This window comes from Teleopsis dalmanni, chromosome 1 (genome assembly GCF_002237135.1).
Source record: "Teleopsis dalmanni isolate 2A chromosome 1, ASM223713v2, whole genome shotgun sequence".
NCBI classification, from domain to species: Eukaryota; Metazoa; Arthropoda; class Insecta; order Diptera; family Diopsidae; genus Teleopsis; species Teleopsis dalmanni.
In genome coordinates, this window is record NC_051846.1 from 215,757,913 (window position 1) to 215,770,051 (window position 12,139).

The following is a 12,139-nucleotide window of genomic DNA, read 5'->3' on the forward strand; positions in this document are numbered from 1 at the left end:
CATGATTATTTTAAGCTGCAAAACATTTTTTTTAGAATTAAATGATACGCAATAATTGCACATTTAGTCAGAATTCTAATATATTTAATATTACTCAAATACCCATATATTCAATAACATGTATAGTCTGTTATAGTCTAAAATTCAACGAAACCATAAACAAATTCGAGTTAAGAAACTATATATGTTTGAATATTTTAAATGCATTAAATATTTTTCAATAAAAGCATTTTAAATAAATTTTATATATATATACAGGGTATTAAAAATACCAGATATTATAAGAAGATAACCTAAGGAGCGAAAAGAATTGCATTGATGTATTAGACCTGATACAGAATGAAAATACCATAAATTATCCGATAACAAAACTGTTTCATTATTAATATAACATTTTTTTAACAGTTATGTTTCTAAGATAATGTATAAGGCACTGAAATGGATTTAAAAATAAATTAAATGTTTAAACTTTAAAATTAAAAAGAGATATTAAACACAAAATACAAGAAATTTCGATTAACTAAAAATTGATGTACAATATGTGTGTATTCAGAAAAGTCACTTCCAACATATTGAGGTTTTTATGACTGGATGTTTTTTAGATTGGGTTCTTTTAGCACTTGAAAAATTAAAAATAGTGAGTTAAGTAATAGATTCCATTGAAATTTGTTTAAACTAATTGCTGACCGAATAATACTGACATAAGAAGAGGCTTCATATTAAACCTATAACTAATTTTTGCTTATGAAAGAGTTTACTGACCATTAAGTGTATCAGCAGAGATGGTAGATGCTAATTTTTTTCCGTTAAATTTCATTTTATTTCTTGTACAATGATACCGTCAATTTCTCTATTAAAAAGGGTCTTATAATAAATGTTTTTATAAATATAGTTCAAGTCTTTACGATACTGTCTATATCTCGATGTTGTCGAATATTTCTGTAGTGAATGCTAAAATATAATATCTAATAAACTCTATAATTGCTAACATATACTAACCAGGTGATGTGTTGTGTATCAATTACCCAGTTTCCTCAATTTTATATTAACGTCTATAACTACTTGGTAATAAAATCAATTTGATAAGTTTTGCAATATCACATGTAAACAAATTAAGAGATTTGTATCTAAGCAAGCCTTAAGAGCACTATATTTACATGTAGCCTACGTAATTCCTGAAGACATTCTTCTTTGCAGAACCCCTTCATAATTATACACTTATTTAACTTAATCAATCTGAAAGCAGAGAAGTAAGAAAGACAGCATTTATAAATATACCTATATTAACAAAAAAAAATTAGGTGATGATATTATATTTTATAATTATTATGATTCTTAGCTTTGATAAACTATGATTCATCTTTTTTTGAACTTCATTCATTTGGTACTTGTACAATCAACATAAAAACATAAAAAATTATTTTGATCAAATTTTGCAAACATTTGTTAAATTTAAATGCTTTATAAATAAACATATTAAATTATTTATTTATTAAATTAGGCGTTTTAATGAACTTTAGAATTTTGTGTTTCTTCCAATAGAAATTTCGGAGCGATATCCATATAAACATCGATTCATGTTGTGTTTTTATGATATCATCCAGATCATTATTTATTTGGCTGAAATTACAATAAATGTCTTCCAAGTGGGTTTCGTAGGAATCCATTTTTGTGTAAACATTTTTGGTAAATATAGAGTCATAATAGCAACAAAAACCGCACCGGCGTATACACATATGCTTATACTCTCATATAATATTTAGTTTTTCCATATAAACTCGTATTTACCTTGATCAGCTTAGTATGCATTTGGTGGGGAATGCTATTTTATGGTTTTATAGACATAGTCATAATGATATTAAATATATTTCGTAGAAACTAAATAAATTTTTTATAATAAACAATTTTCTTAGGATGAAAAATCAAAATATATAGCAATCGTGTAGTATTTTTTAGTTTCGAATTACTACATGTCAACTTTCATTTCTTAAATTTTTATACAATAAATAATAATTAATTTTAAATTAATTTACACAAAAATTAATTTTAACTTATTTTTCGCAGTGTGTATCATAACTATAATTATATTAACAGATTTTTACTGCATTTATTTGCTAATTTTCACATTATAATAGCAGTTGTTTTTATTATAAACAGAAAAGGATAGTACATATGTACATATATCCAAAGTATATTACATATAAACTTACGTTCCAAAGTGATTATATTCCATGGGGTTATTTCTTAATCCAAAAAAAATACATTACACACTTAGACGTAAGGAAACGGTATCTGATATGCCGTCATATAAATTATAAGGGCTCAAAAACGGTTCATTCAAATAGCATAATTAGTACATCAGTTTTTAGTCTATTAAATATTGCTTAATTTGCAAACAAAAGTTATTCAGGTTCTATTCACCCCCACATGGGAAAAATGTTTATGCCCAACCCAATTCGTGGGTTATTAATGGGTTTCTTTTCCGGTATGTGAAAAATATCAGAAGCCACCGTGTGAGACTTTAACCCACTACAACCATCTCTTAAGATTGGGTAATAAATTCCAGGAGTCAAGGACATATATAAAAATAAATCGGTTTAATATTTGAAATTTGAATTTATCTAAGTTAATGGGTGAGAAACGGTAATATAGCAAGGTTAAACTGGTGCAGGATGGTAACTGTAAGTATCACAGGAAAGCTGTTGTGATACTTGTGACTAGGTTCACCAAAAACTGTGGTTGTAGAGCAGGGTGATAGAGGGATCGGATTGCAACTAATACAAGTAGAGTTAGACAAACCACTCTCATAATTATGCGTCAGTGTTAGAAGGAAAGTCATGTCGAATTAGAGCCGTTCGAGTGAAATTAATTGATCATAAATGTGAGTAATTTTAGGCTTGGCATAAAGCAGGGAACTGGAGACGTGTTTACTGTTAGGCTTGCGCTTATCATTAAGATAGTCCGAAGGACTTTGCGTTAAAAAAAGAAGGAATCGCAGTAGAACTAATTACTGATCATATAATATTGACATAAGAGGCTGTGTAGGTTGCTTATAGCAAAGAAGTTTCACTTTAAGAATTTAACTTAAAATTTAAAATTGTGCTTGTGAGAGCTTATTGGTACTAGTAAGGGTACTAGCAGAAATCCTAGACTTAAAATTTTTATATGGAATAAAACCTGGATAGGAGATCCAAGATGTGAATTAAGCTAAGCCTAACCTTAAGCATATTCAGTTATGGTTGGTAGATCTCCTAAAAATAAGACAGTTATGAACAACTTGAACAAAAGTGAGAGTAGAACGTAGCTTTCAGAAATCAGCAATGACAGGAGAGCCGTGAGAGGAGTCTGACCCGATTTGGAACTCAAAGAAACCATAAGAGTGAAATCGAAACACAACACTACAAAGAGTTAAGCCGAAACCGAATCGGTAATGCTAATAAACCACCCTTTCAAACTGAATGATGTTGAATACTTTCTCTATATAGATACTCACTGTATAATAGGCGATTTTTCATGAAAGTTAACGCAAGCCCCATTTTGAAGTTTGTGCAGTGCATTCATAGTTTCAAATAGGATAGTCTTATTAATGATAACATTCCAATTATCTTAATTTTTAGACAAATATGGTTCAAACAATATATTTTCTGGAATGGTCTGGTAGCTGATTTATCTGCTTTATTTTTTCTTCACTCTAAATATGTTTATTTGTTTTAATAATAGTAATAAAACTGCTGTAATGAAAGTGAGCATCATAGTCTCAGCATCGTAGTACTCTTTAAATAATAGGGTTTGTACCAGTTCTAATCCGATTTGTATCGGATTCTCTAACTTTTTGGATCGAGGGAACCAATTGAACCGAATGAATAAGTGAAAACTTTTGTAAATAATTCTTTAATTATTAAAAACATAATAATTTAAATATAAGAATTAATTTAATCATTTTTTTTTTATTTTATGGCCCCATAATAGTAGAAAATATAAGGGAATATAGTTATGAATATTGTTCCATTTTTTCTTGAAACGATTAAGTTTTTGAACTGAATAGAATAGAAACTGAATAAAAGGTACTTTCAATCTAAGCAAAACTTATCTGCGTTTCTAATTTTTTACATCGACAATTTTTAATAGAACTTAGTTCAGTAGGTATTGTATTACTTATATACCTACTTTTTGGATGCAATTGCGGAAGAAACATATACAAACAATTAAGATACTGGAATGAATATATCATATATATATATATATATGTGTGTATATGTACTGAACTTATTCAAGGTTACAAACGATGCTGTGGAAATGCATACATAATACATAATTTAAATTTTAAATTTGTGCATTAAAAATAAAATGCCTTTATTATAAATGTAGTTTTTGCAAATGCGGTAATAAACTATTTATTCTATTATTACAAAATTTTAAGCTCTCGCAGATTTTATTTGTAGACATATAATTAGTGTGAAACTTATTTGAATTTTAATTTTTATTTTCAGTTAATCTAACTTTTAAATAAAATTTTAAAAATATTATTTTTTTATAATAAATTGAATTTAAGAAGTTTTAATATGACTCAAATCTTCTCTTTCTTGTAGAAGGATTGCCTTTCGTGCCACACATTTGCTACGTGGGAGAAAAAGTTTATACTGCTTCACTTGGTTCCTGTTTTTTATACGAGGATGTTAAGGACTGCTGTTGTGCTCCAGCCCTTGCAAAGCAATGTAAGATTAGATCGCACTTCGTAATGACATTTATATATTATTATTTATTTTAAAATATAATATTTTCCTGGTTAAATTTTATTGATGAAGATTTTTAAAGATCTTAAAAAAGACGACAGGGAAAATAAATATATATAAATATTAAAACTAAATAAACCATTTAGTGCCTAGGACTGCTGTTGTGCTCCATCCCTTGCAAAGCAATGTAAGATTAGATCGCACTTCGTAACGACTTTTAAATATTATTATTTACTTTGAAACATTATATTATCTTGGTTTTATTTTATTGAGGAAGATTTTTGAAGGAAAAAGACCAAACTATTAGAAACAAAAAAACATTTTGGAGTTTAGCCTAATTATAGTGTTTATAAATAAAAATTATTTAAAAAATTGGTGAAAAACTGTTGATGTGAATAAAAAATAAAAGTAATAGAATAGATTAGATTTTATTTTTGTTTTTATTATTATATAGTTACCTACTATAAATATCGACATATAATAATAAAAACAAAAATAAAAACTAATCTACAAGCTCTTATTTTATATTCACATCAGTCGTTTTTTTTATCATTTAAATATAATAAAAAAAGTTAACTCACAACCACTCTATAATTAAAAAATTTTGATAAAAACATTTAAACATTTTAATTATAATACAATTATTAAAAAAAGCAGGGTACAGTAAAGTGATTGAATTTAATTATGTATTATGATTACTAATATTGATTTAAATATTTAAATTCTATTAATAAAATGTCATAGTTGTTAAAATCAAATAAAATATCAGGAAACAATCTAAAACTAAATATCCATTAAGCAAATATTTTGTTTGATAGTTTAAAACCTTAAAGTTTTGATCGTTTTACAAACGCAAAACATCCCGGTTCAACGTTCAATTAAGATTAGATTAAGTTTAGTGCAAAATTAACTTTTTTCAATAAGTAAGTGATCCGTTTTACATACTTATGTTCTTGAAATGGAGTAATAGTCTTGCTCTTCAAGCGTTTTCAAATTATTTTACACCATTCTGTATAGTCAGGTTTTTTGATATATTTAAAATATACCTATATAATAAAATAATATTTTAGTAAGTTTTAAATATTTTATGTTTAAATTTTTTATGAAAACAAAAGATATATTATAAAATATAATAAAAATTTCGCACAAATTGTATATAATTTTAAAAATAAGTTGTAGAATATGATATAAGTGATCTAATTTTATTTTATTAGAAATAGACGTACCTTAACTTAATCATTTCATTTATAAATCTCTACATTTACCTATTTCCATTTTATTTACCTGACAAAAACCAATTCAAATAACAGAAAATCTAAGTTTTATCTGATTGGATCAGTTCTTATTGCAAGTCCTATTTAAGTAGTTTTTAAGTAGGATCTGTTATACGCCTTAAACGAGAATAGCTTGTTGTGGTGGTTAATGCCTATTACGGTTGAAAATCACACGATACAACTTTTTAAAAATTGTACATATATTGTTAAATATGATTATACACTCTCTTAAAATAAACGCAATATGTACTCCGTCAGGAAGATTTGCTGGGCTTCAAACTATACTTCTGTATAATCACCTAAATAACTCATTTTCATAATTCAATAGAGCGGTTGTTAAAGTAGCGATAATGCATACATCTTCTCATTGCGTTAGAAAAGTTTAAAAATTATTCTAAAAATAATATAATACAATAAAATCAAAAAAAAAAGAAGAAGAGTAACCTCCCTGATTCTTCATAATATACAGAAAATAATATGAATAAAATGTTAGAAAGTTTAAATAAATCAGAAGCCGATTAGATCTGCTAATATTGTTCCTGTTGGGATTGGAAAGCGGGAATTGATGGTATGTGTAAATAAGTAATTCTAAGACGTAAACCCGGACATTCCTGGCACCAAAAATTCTTTTAGTTGATGACTGTTCTTTCATTGCGTAAATCTTGAAATTAAAACTGGAGGAAGATTTATAAGATCATAAAGCAAAATATGATAAATGTATGGTACGGGAAGTCGGTGTTTTAGTTTATAAAAAAGTTGGTATTTCACTGTATTAGATCTATACAAAATGTTTACAACATATGAAATTATACTATATTCAATTTAGGAATTATTATTCAATAGAATAACACCAAGTAGTATGCAATGTTATTATTAAAGGTCGCTATATATTATAAAATTCTAAAGGAATTAGAATAGTAGCACTACATATATATATATATTTGTTAAATGAAACCTACATATCATTGTTGGAAAAACTGAATATTATATATAGTTATACAAAAAAGTTAAATTTTCATACTTTTGCCAAATATAATTATAATAATAAAAAACATGTTACCACTTTAATCGGGTTAAAATGTACATTGAATAGTTACATATAGTTATATTATAAAGTATATGAAAAATGTATTATATTCTAAACCTCAGTAAAAATAATTGTGCAACAAATTTTGTAAATAATTTTTTTATTTAAATCATTGATTTATTCATGCTGAGTACAAGTGATATAATGATATAACCATAAATAAATCACTTAAAGTGCACATTAAATAGTTTTAACACTCTTACGCTAATTAACATAACTTTGTTCCTAAAAAAATTAAATTCAAAAATATGAAAAATATTTTATTGACCAATTAACACCTTTTGTTTAAGAAAAAATTTATAAATATTTTACGTTGAACATTAATTGGTAATATGTTTAATATCAAATATGTGAGGGTCTCAAGAAATGGTTTATTATTTTTCGATATACCAAATCACGTGCAGATGTGCAAAAGCAAAAATTCTTTATATTTTATCATCCAAATTTTAAAAAGAACTCACTGCGCCCATTTAAGATTTTAAAGTTTTTGAGGTTCTCATAGTTTATTAAATTTTCTTATATACAAATGAAGTTATTTGTTGGAAATTTATAGCTTTTTATAGTTACCCAAACACACTAAGTGAAAGATGAAGTTTCGTGTTTGCTCGATGCGTGGGCCGAGCGCATTTTGAATGAAATAAAAAATTTGGCTCTAATATAATAAATAATTGTTTAACGATACATTTTATTGTTTTATTTATGAAATTATGTTTTGTAAATTTAAGTAAAATAATATTGAAAAATTTAACTTATGAATATTGAATTATGTTTACAAATACTTTTTTATAAAATATATTAAAGTAATATATTATTGCTATTATGTGCTTTCAACTAAGTTTTATCGAAAAGGTTGAATTCTTGTAATAAAAAATATTTTATTTTTTAAAAATGATTAACAAACAGTTTCATGTTTTAAAAATATATCAAAACCAATATTTCTACAATATTATTTTAAATTAAATATTACTTATATGTCTTTTTTTTACATAATTAATGCATTGTCTTAAATTGATAAAGCAATTAAAGGATCAACAGTTGGTATTTTTTTATAATTAACATAATTATAGCAGCTTATACTTCAGATAATATAATAAATTATATTTTTCAGTTTATCTTTTACATTCGAAATTACAAAAACGATATCACAACGCAATTTAAATAAGATTTCTATATTAAATTTTATACATTTAGATTAAAAATATTTTGCATATGAAGCGTTACATTAAGTTTAAGTTTAATTATAAGTTATATATAAAAACAATCACTTAAGTAACTTATACATAATAAACTTACTAAATATATTATTTCTTTGCAGGGCGACACATATCTGGAGCTATGAAGATGTCAGTGCATAATAATCAGTGGATTCTATTGGTGCTGGCTTTTTTCATTATTGTTGTTACTAGGCATAGACATGGAAGTTGAAATACATATGAAAAATGATTTTGAGTGTTTTTAGTCATATTTTAGTATTACTAAATTTATTTTAATGAATGTTTCATAATAAGAGAATATGTAATCGATTTATATTGTAAAGTACTTAAATAAAATTCTACAAATTTGTACATTTTACTATTTTGTGTTTCATATTTGGTTTTAATGGTTTTAATGCTTTAGAACGTATATAAATATATATAGGTAAGACATCGAAAAACTTTTCTTACATTGATGCCTAATACATATAATTTGTGCATACTTTATAATTAAAATTAATTGTTAATTAAATGTAAATTAAGTTCTTTTAATTATTTAAACTAAATTAATTTAATTAATACATTGCAGAGTCTTCAGAAGTAATATTTTATCTATATTACAAATATATTTAAATTTTTATTTGCACATTTTTATTTTGCATTATATTAGATATTAAATAAATTGTCTTTAAATTTTATTTTAAAACTTTTTTGTATAAAATCCTCAATTCTTAGTATTACAACCTGTTTTAGTTAAAAATGTTATTTGTTTGGAGTTAGTTACCTAACTCCATTAGCGTTGAGTATTAAAAATTTTTATAACTTATAATATGGCATGTTATAAATATTCTATAATAAAATAATAAGGTACAATGTATTGAGGAAAACAATTGCAAAAGAACTAAAATTTACTTTAAAAGCATCTAAAAATGCAACTTTTACTAGCCATTATTGAGCATCTTATTTACTGCACTTAAACAAGAGTTAACATCTTCATAGTCTCGCATCCAACCACTAAGATTTTTTTGTAGAAATAACAGACGATCAATGCCCAAACGCAAGCCTCCATATTTAACTGCTGCCATACAATGACATGATAATAGTTTAAAACACTGCTTTCGCACTGAATTATGCGTAGCACTATCCCAAATAGGAGTCTCGCGAACACAGGGCCAAGCTATTATAATATAATCGAGCAATGCATCCCAATGGGCTGAATTATACAATTGCTTTGTGTGTGAGTGTAATATGCGCTTAAATTCAAGCAAATGAACTGCCGCTCTCCCATATGATGTACTATCAGTTTTTTTACAAAGACGTGACGTTGGCAGGGATCTAAAAATATTTCGTTTAATATGTAATAGCTCCCGCTCCATTGGACTATAAATAACAACGATTAGTTTTAGTATGAACTAAATTTAAAATTACTTACATTATATCTGGTATCGGTAAGTGTGAACGCAATTTATCTTCTAAATGTTTATTTCCTGCAACCACACCATCAACAATCAAATCAATAAGTTGTTGATGTGAGAATCCTTCCAACACTGTTTTTAATGGTACGTCCTTATTGAGCTGAGCAATTGGACGTTCATCACTTTCTATTCGTAACTTCTTTATTATTGGTTGATCTGCCCAAAAATAGTTCTTTGTAGGTGATGATGGTATTGAATCTGACGGTAAAGTACCCATTGTTAAGCGTTTACGTGGCGAACTACGTAATATCATACTAGTCGTAAGAGGCATTTTTGTTGGTGTGCGCTGAAAGGGGCTATAAGCTTGCATGGACACTGGTTGATCTGGAGACCATGTCGTAAAACTACGTCGTCCACGTTGACGTATTACAAGTTCATCTGGCGAGTGAAGTGGTGAGACCATATATTCTTCAGATAATGCAACATTTGTTGCGTTGTCCAAAAGAGTTACTGGGTTGTAAACATTTCCATTGTATTCCTCTGTACTACGCCTATGAGTGTTTGTAGGCGTTGTTGCTACCCGCAGTGCTTCTAATCTGCTGGGTATTTCAGAGAGTGCAGTTCTAGTTATTTGGTTTGTCATTGTTTCTTAAAATTATTTTTTGTTATGTATTATTACTTCTGCTTTTCTATTTTCACATTATAAAGAAATCGTTTTTTCTATTTAATATATCAATATATGTTCTATTATATCATTATTTTTATATATTACAAATAATATATTTTTCTAATCATTGTTGATATGTAATTATAAACATAAAAACACAAAGAACACAAACAAATTTGTTATATCTTTGATGCGGAAATGCGCCAAAAACAAAAACTACTAATATTAACAACAGTGTTGCACACTTTATCTGAGGGAATTTTTAAAAAGACGCTATTATTAATAAATTCTCATTAACGATATATTATGCAATATTATTGTGTTTAAGATTTTTTGTTTATATATTAGGTTAGTATTTATTAAATATGTTAGTTTTATACATTAACAATTATAAAACAATTGAAACTTATCATATTTACTATGTAAATTATTTTTGGTCTTCTCTTCGGTAGCGTTTCACAAATCGCGAGTAAAATGCAACTCTGTTGTCTATTGCATCAAAAAGGTTTTTGTTATTTTCTCAATTTTCTTTTATTGTAAAGAATATAGTTAAAACAAATCAAAAAAGGCAATAAAAATAATAAAAAACAAAAATGGAAACTCCGCCAACTGTGAATGCATCTCAAGGAGGTATTAATTGTTTATAAATAAATAATAGTATTCAATTAAGGCATTTAACTTATTAGATTCAGTAACAGCGGGAATATCGCGCAGTGGACGTGTGAGAAAGAAATCTTCCAAACTACTTGATTTTCAATCACCAGATGAACTTGAAAAGAAACCAAAACGAGCGCCAAAACCATTACGTAGTGGTTTACGTGGTAGGCCACCTAAGGACGGTCGCAAAAAAAATAATGATACGGACAACGTGGCAGATGATAATGATGGAAATGAATCTGATTCAAATGACGAACAATTATCGGATGTGCCTTTAGAAAATGCACTTGTTGCTCCAGATTCGGAAGATGAATTGGATGAACTTGTGGCTGATTTAGTAGAAGGTGTTGAAGCAGAATCTTTGGAACACGCAAATAATCACGATTCAAAAGTACGTCAAAGTCTTTATATGACCGAAAAGTCAAACAAAAGAAAATTCCTGCAAGATGGAAAAGTTATAACAAGGAAATTGGAGCGCAAGGATAAAGGAAAGTCGCGTTATACAGCCTATAGTATGTGGGCACGTGAATTTAGAAAAACATCAAAGTTTAGTAAAAATCAAGATTTAGGTAATAATGCAGATCTTTATTTTTGGTTTGTTATAATTTTGTAATGAAGAATTTAAAATTGCAGATTTTTCGAATACTGCTAGACGGCTAGGTGAATTATGGGCAAATGTATCCAATAAAGAGAAAAATACATGGCGCAGAAGAGCAAAACTAGAAGCTGGCAAGGCAAGGATTACTATGGAGCATGCAAAATTGGGACTATCAGCAAAACATAGTTTAAATTCGGCATTTTTTAATCGAGCGACAACAAGTCGAACTAAGAAGCTGGCAGAAGTTAGTAAATCCTTAATAAAAGATCTTAATAATAGTGAAACTAATAATATTGTAAAAAAGAAAAAAAATTATACAACAAACAATGGTAATAATTCTGCTCATATAACTACTAATGAAGTACCTTCTCAAACGTATCCAAGTACAAATGCACAAAATAGCAAAATAATTCCTCTATCGAGTATTGAACCCATAGACACAGCAGCTCATTTAAAATTGTTAGGTGAAAGTTTAACTATAATAGGTGAACGGTTAAAAGAACATGAAGGTCAAA

The 12,139-nt window shown here is 27.1% G+C and overlaps 2 protein-coding genes across 4 annotated transcripts in view; one reads left to right on the forward strand and one right to left on the reverse strand.

The window, feature by feature from the left end:
* Positions 1-8,956: 8,956 nt before the first annotated feature.
* Positions 8,957-10,465, reverse strand: LOC119672010. Its single transcript, XM_038082957.1, has 2 exons — positions 9,720-10,465; positions 8,957-9,667 (listed from the first exon to the last, which is right to left on the reverse strand). Exons 1-2 carry the CDS (start codon positions 10,343-10,345, stop codon positions 9,229-9,231), a joined length of 1,065 nt encoding a protein of 354 aa, XP_037938885.1. The 5' UTR covers positions 10,346-10,465; the 3' UTR covers positions 8,957-9,228.
* A 448-nt stretch (positions 10,466-10,913) lies between these two features.
* LOC119672011 (HMG box-containing protein 4-like) overlaps positions 10,914-12,139 on the forward strand; it is a 13,636-nt gene continuing 12,410 nt past the window's right edge. The window contains exons 1-3 of one of the 3 annotated variants that reach the window (XM_038082959.1): positions 10,914-10,999; positions 11,056-11,595; positions 11,645-12,109. In XM_038082959.1, coding sequence (XP_037938887.1) covers positions 10,963-10,999; positions 11,056-11,595; positions 11,645-12,109 — 1,042 coding nt within the window. In that variant the 5' untranslated portion in view covers positions 10,914-10,962. Of the gene's footprint in view, positions 11,000-11,055; positions 11,596-11,644; positions 12,134-12,139 lie in introns of all 3 variants that reach the window. The other 2 variants (XM_038082958.1, XM_038082961.1) reach the window with 2 other exon arrangements.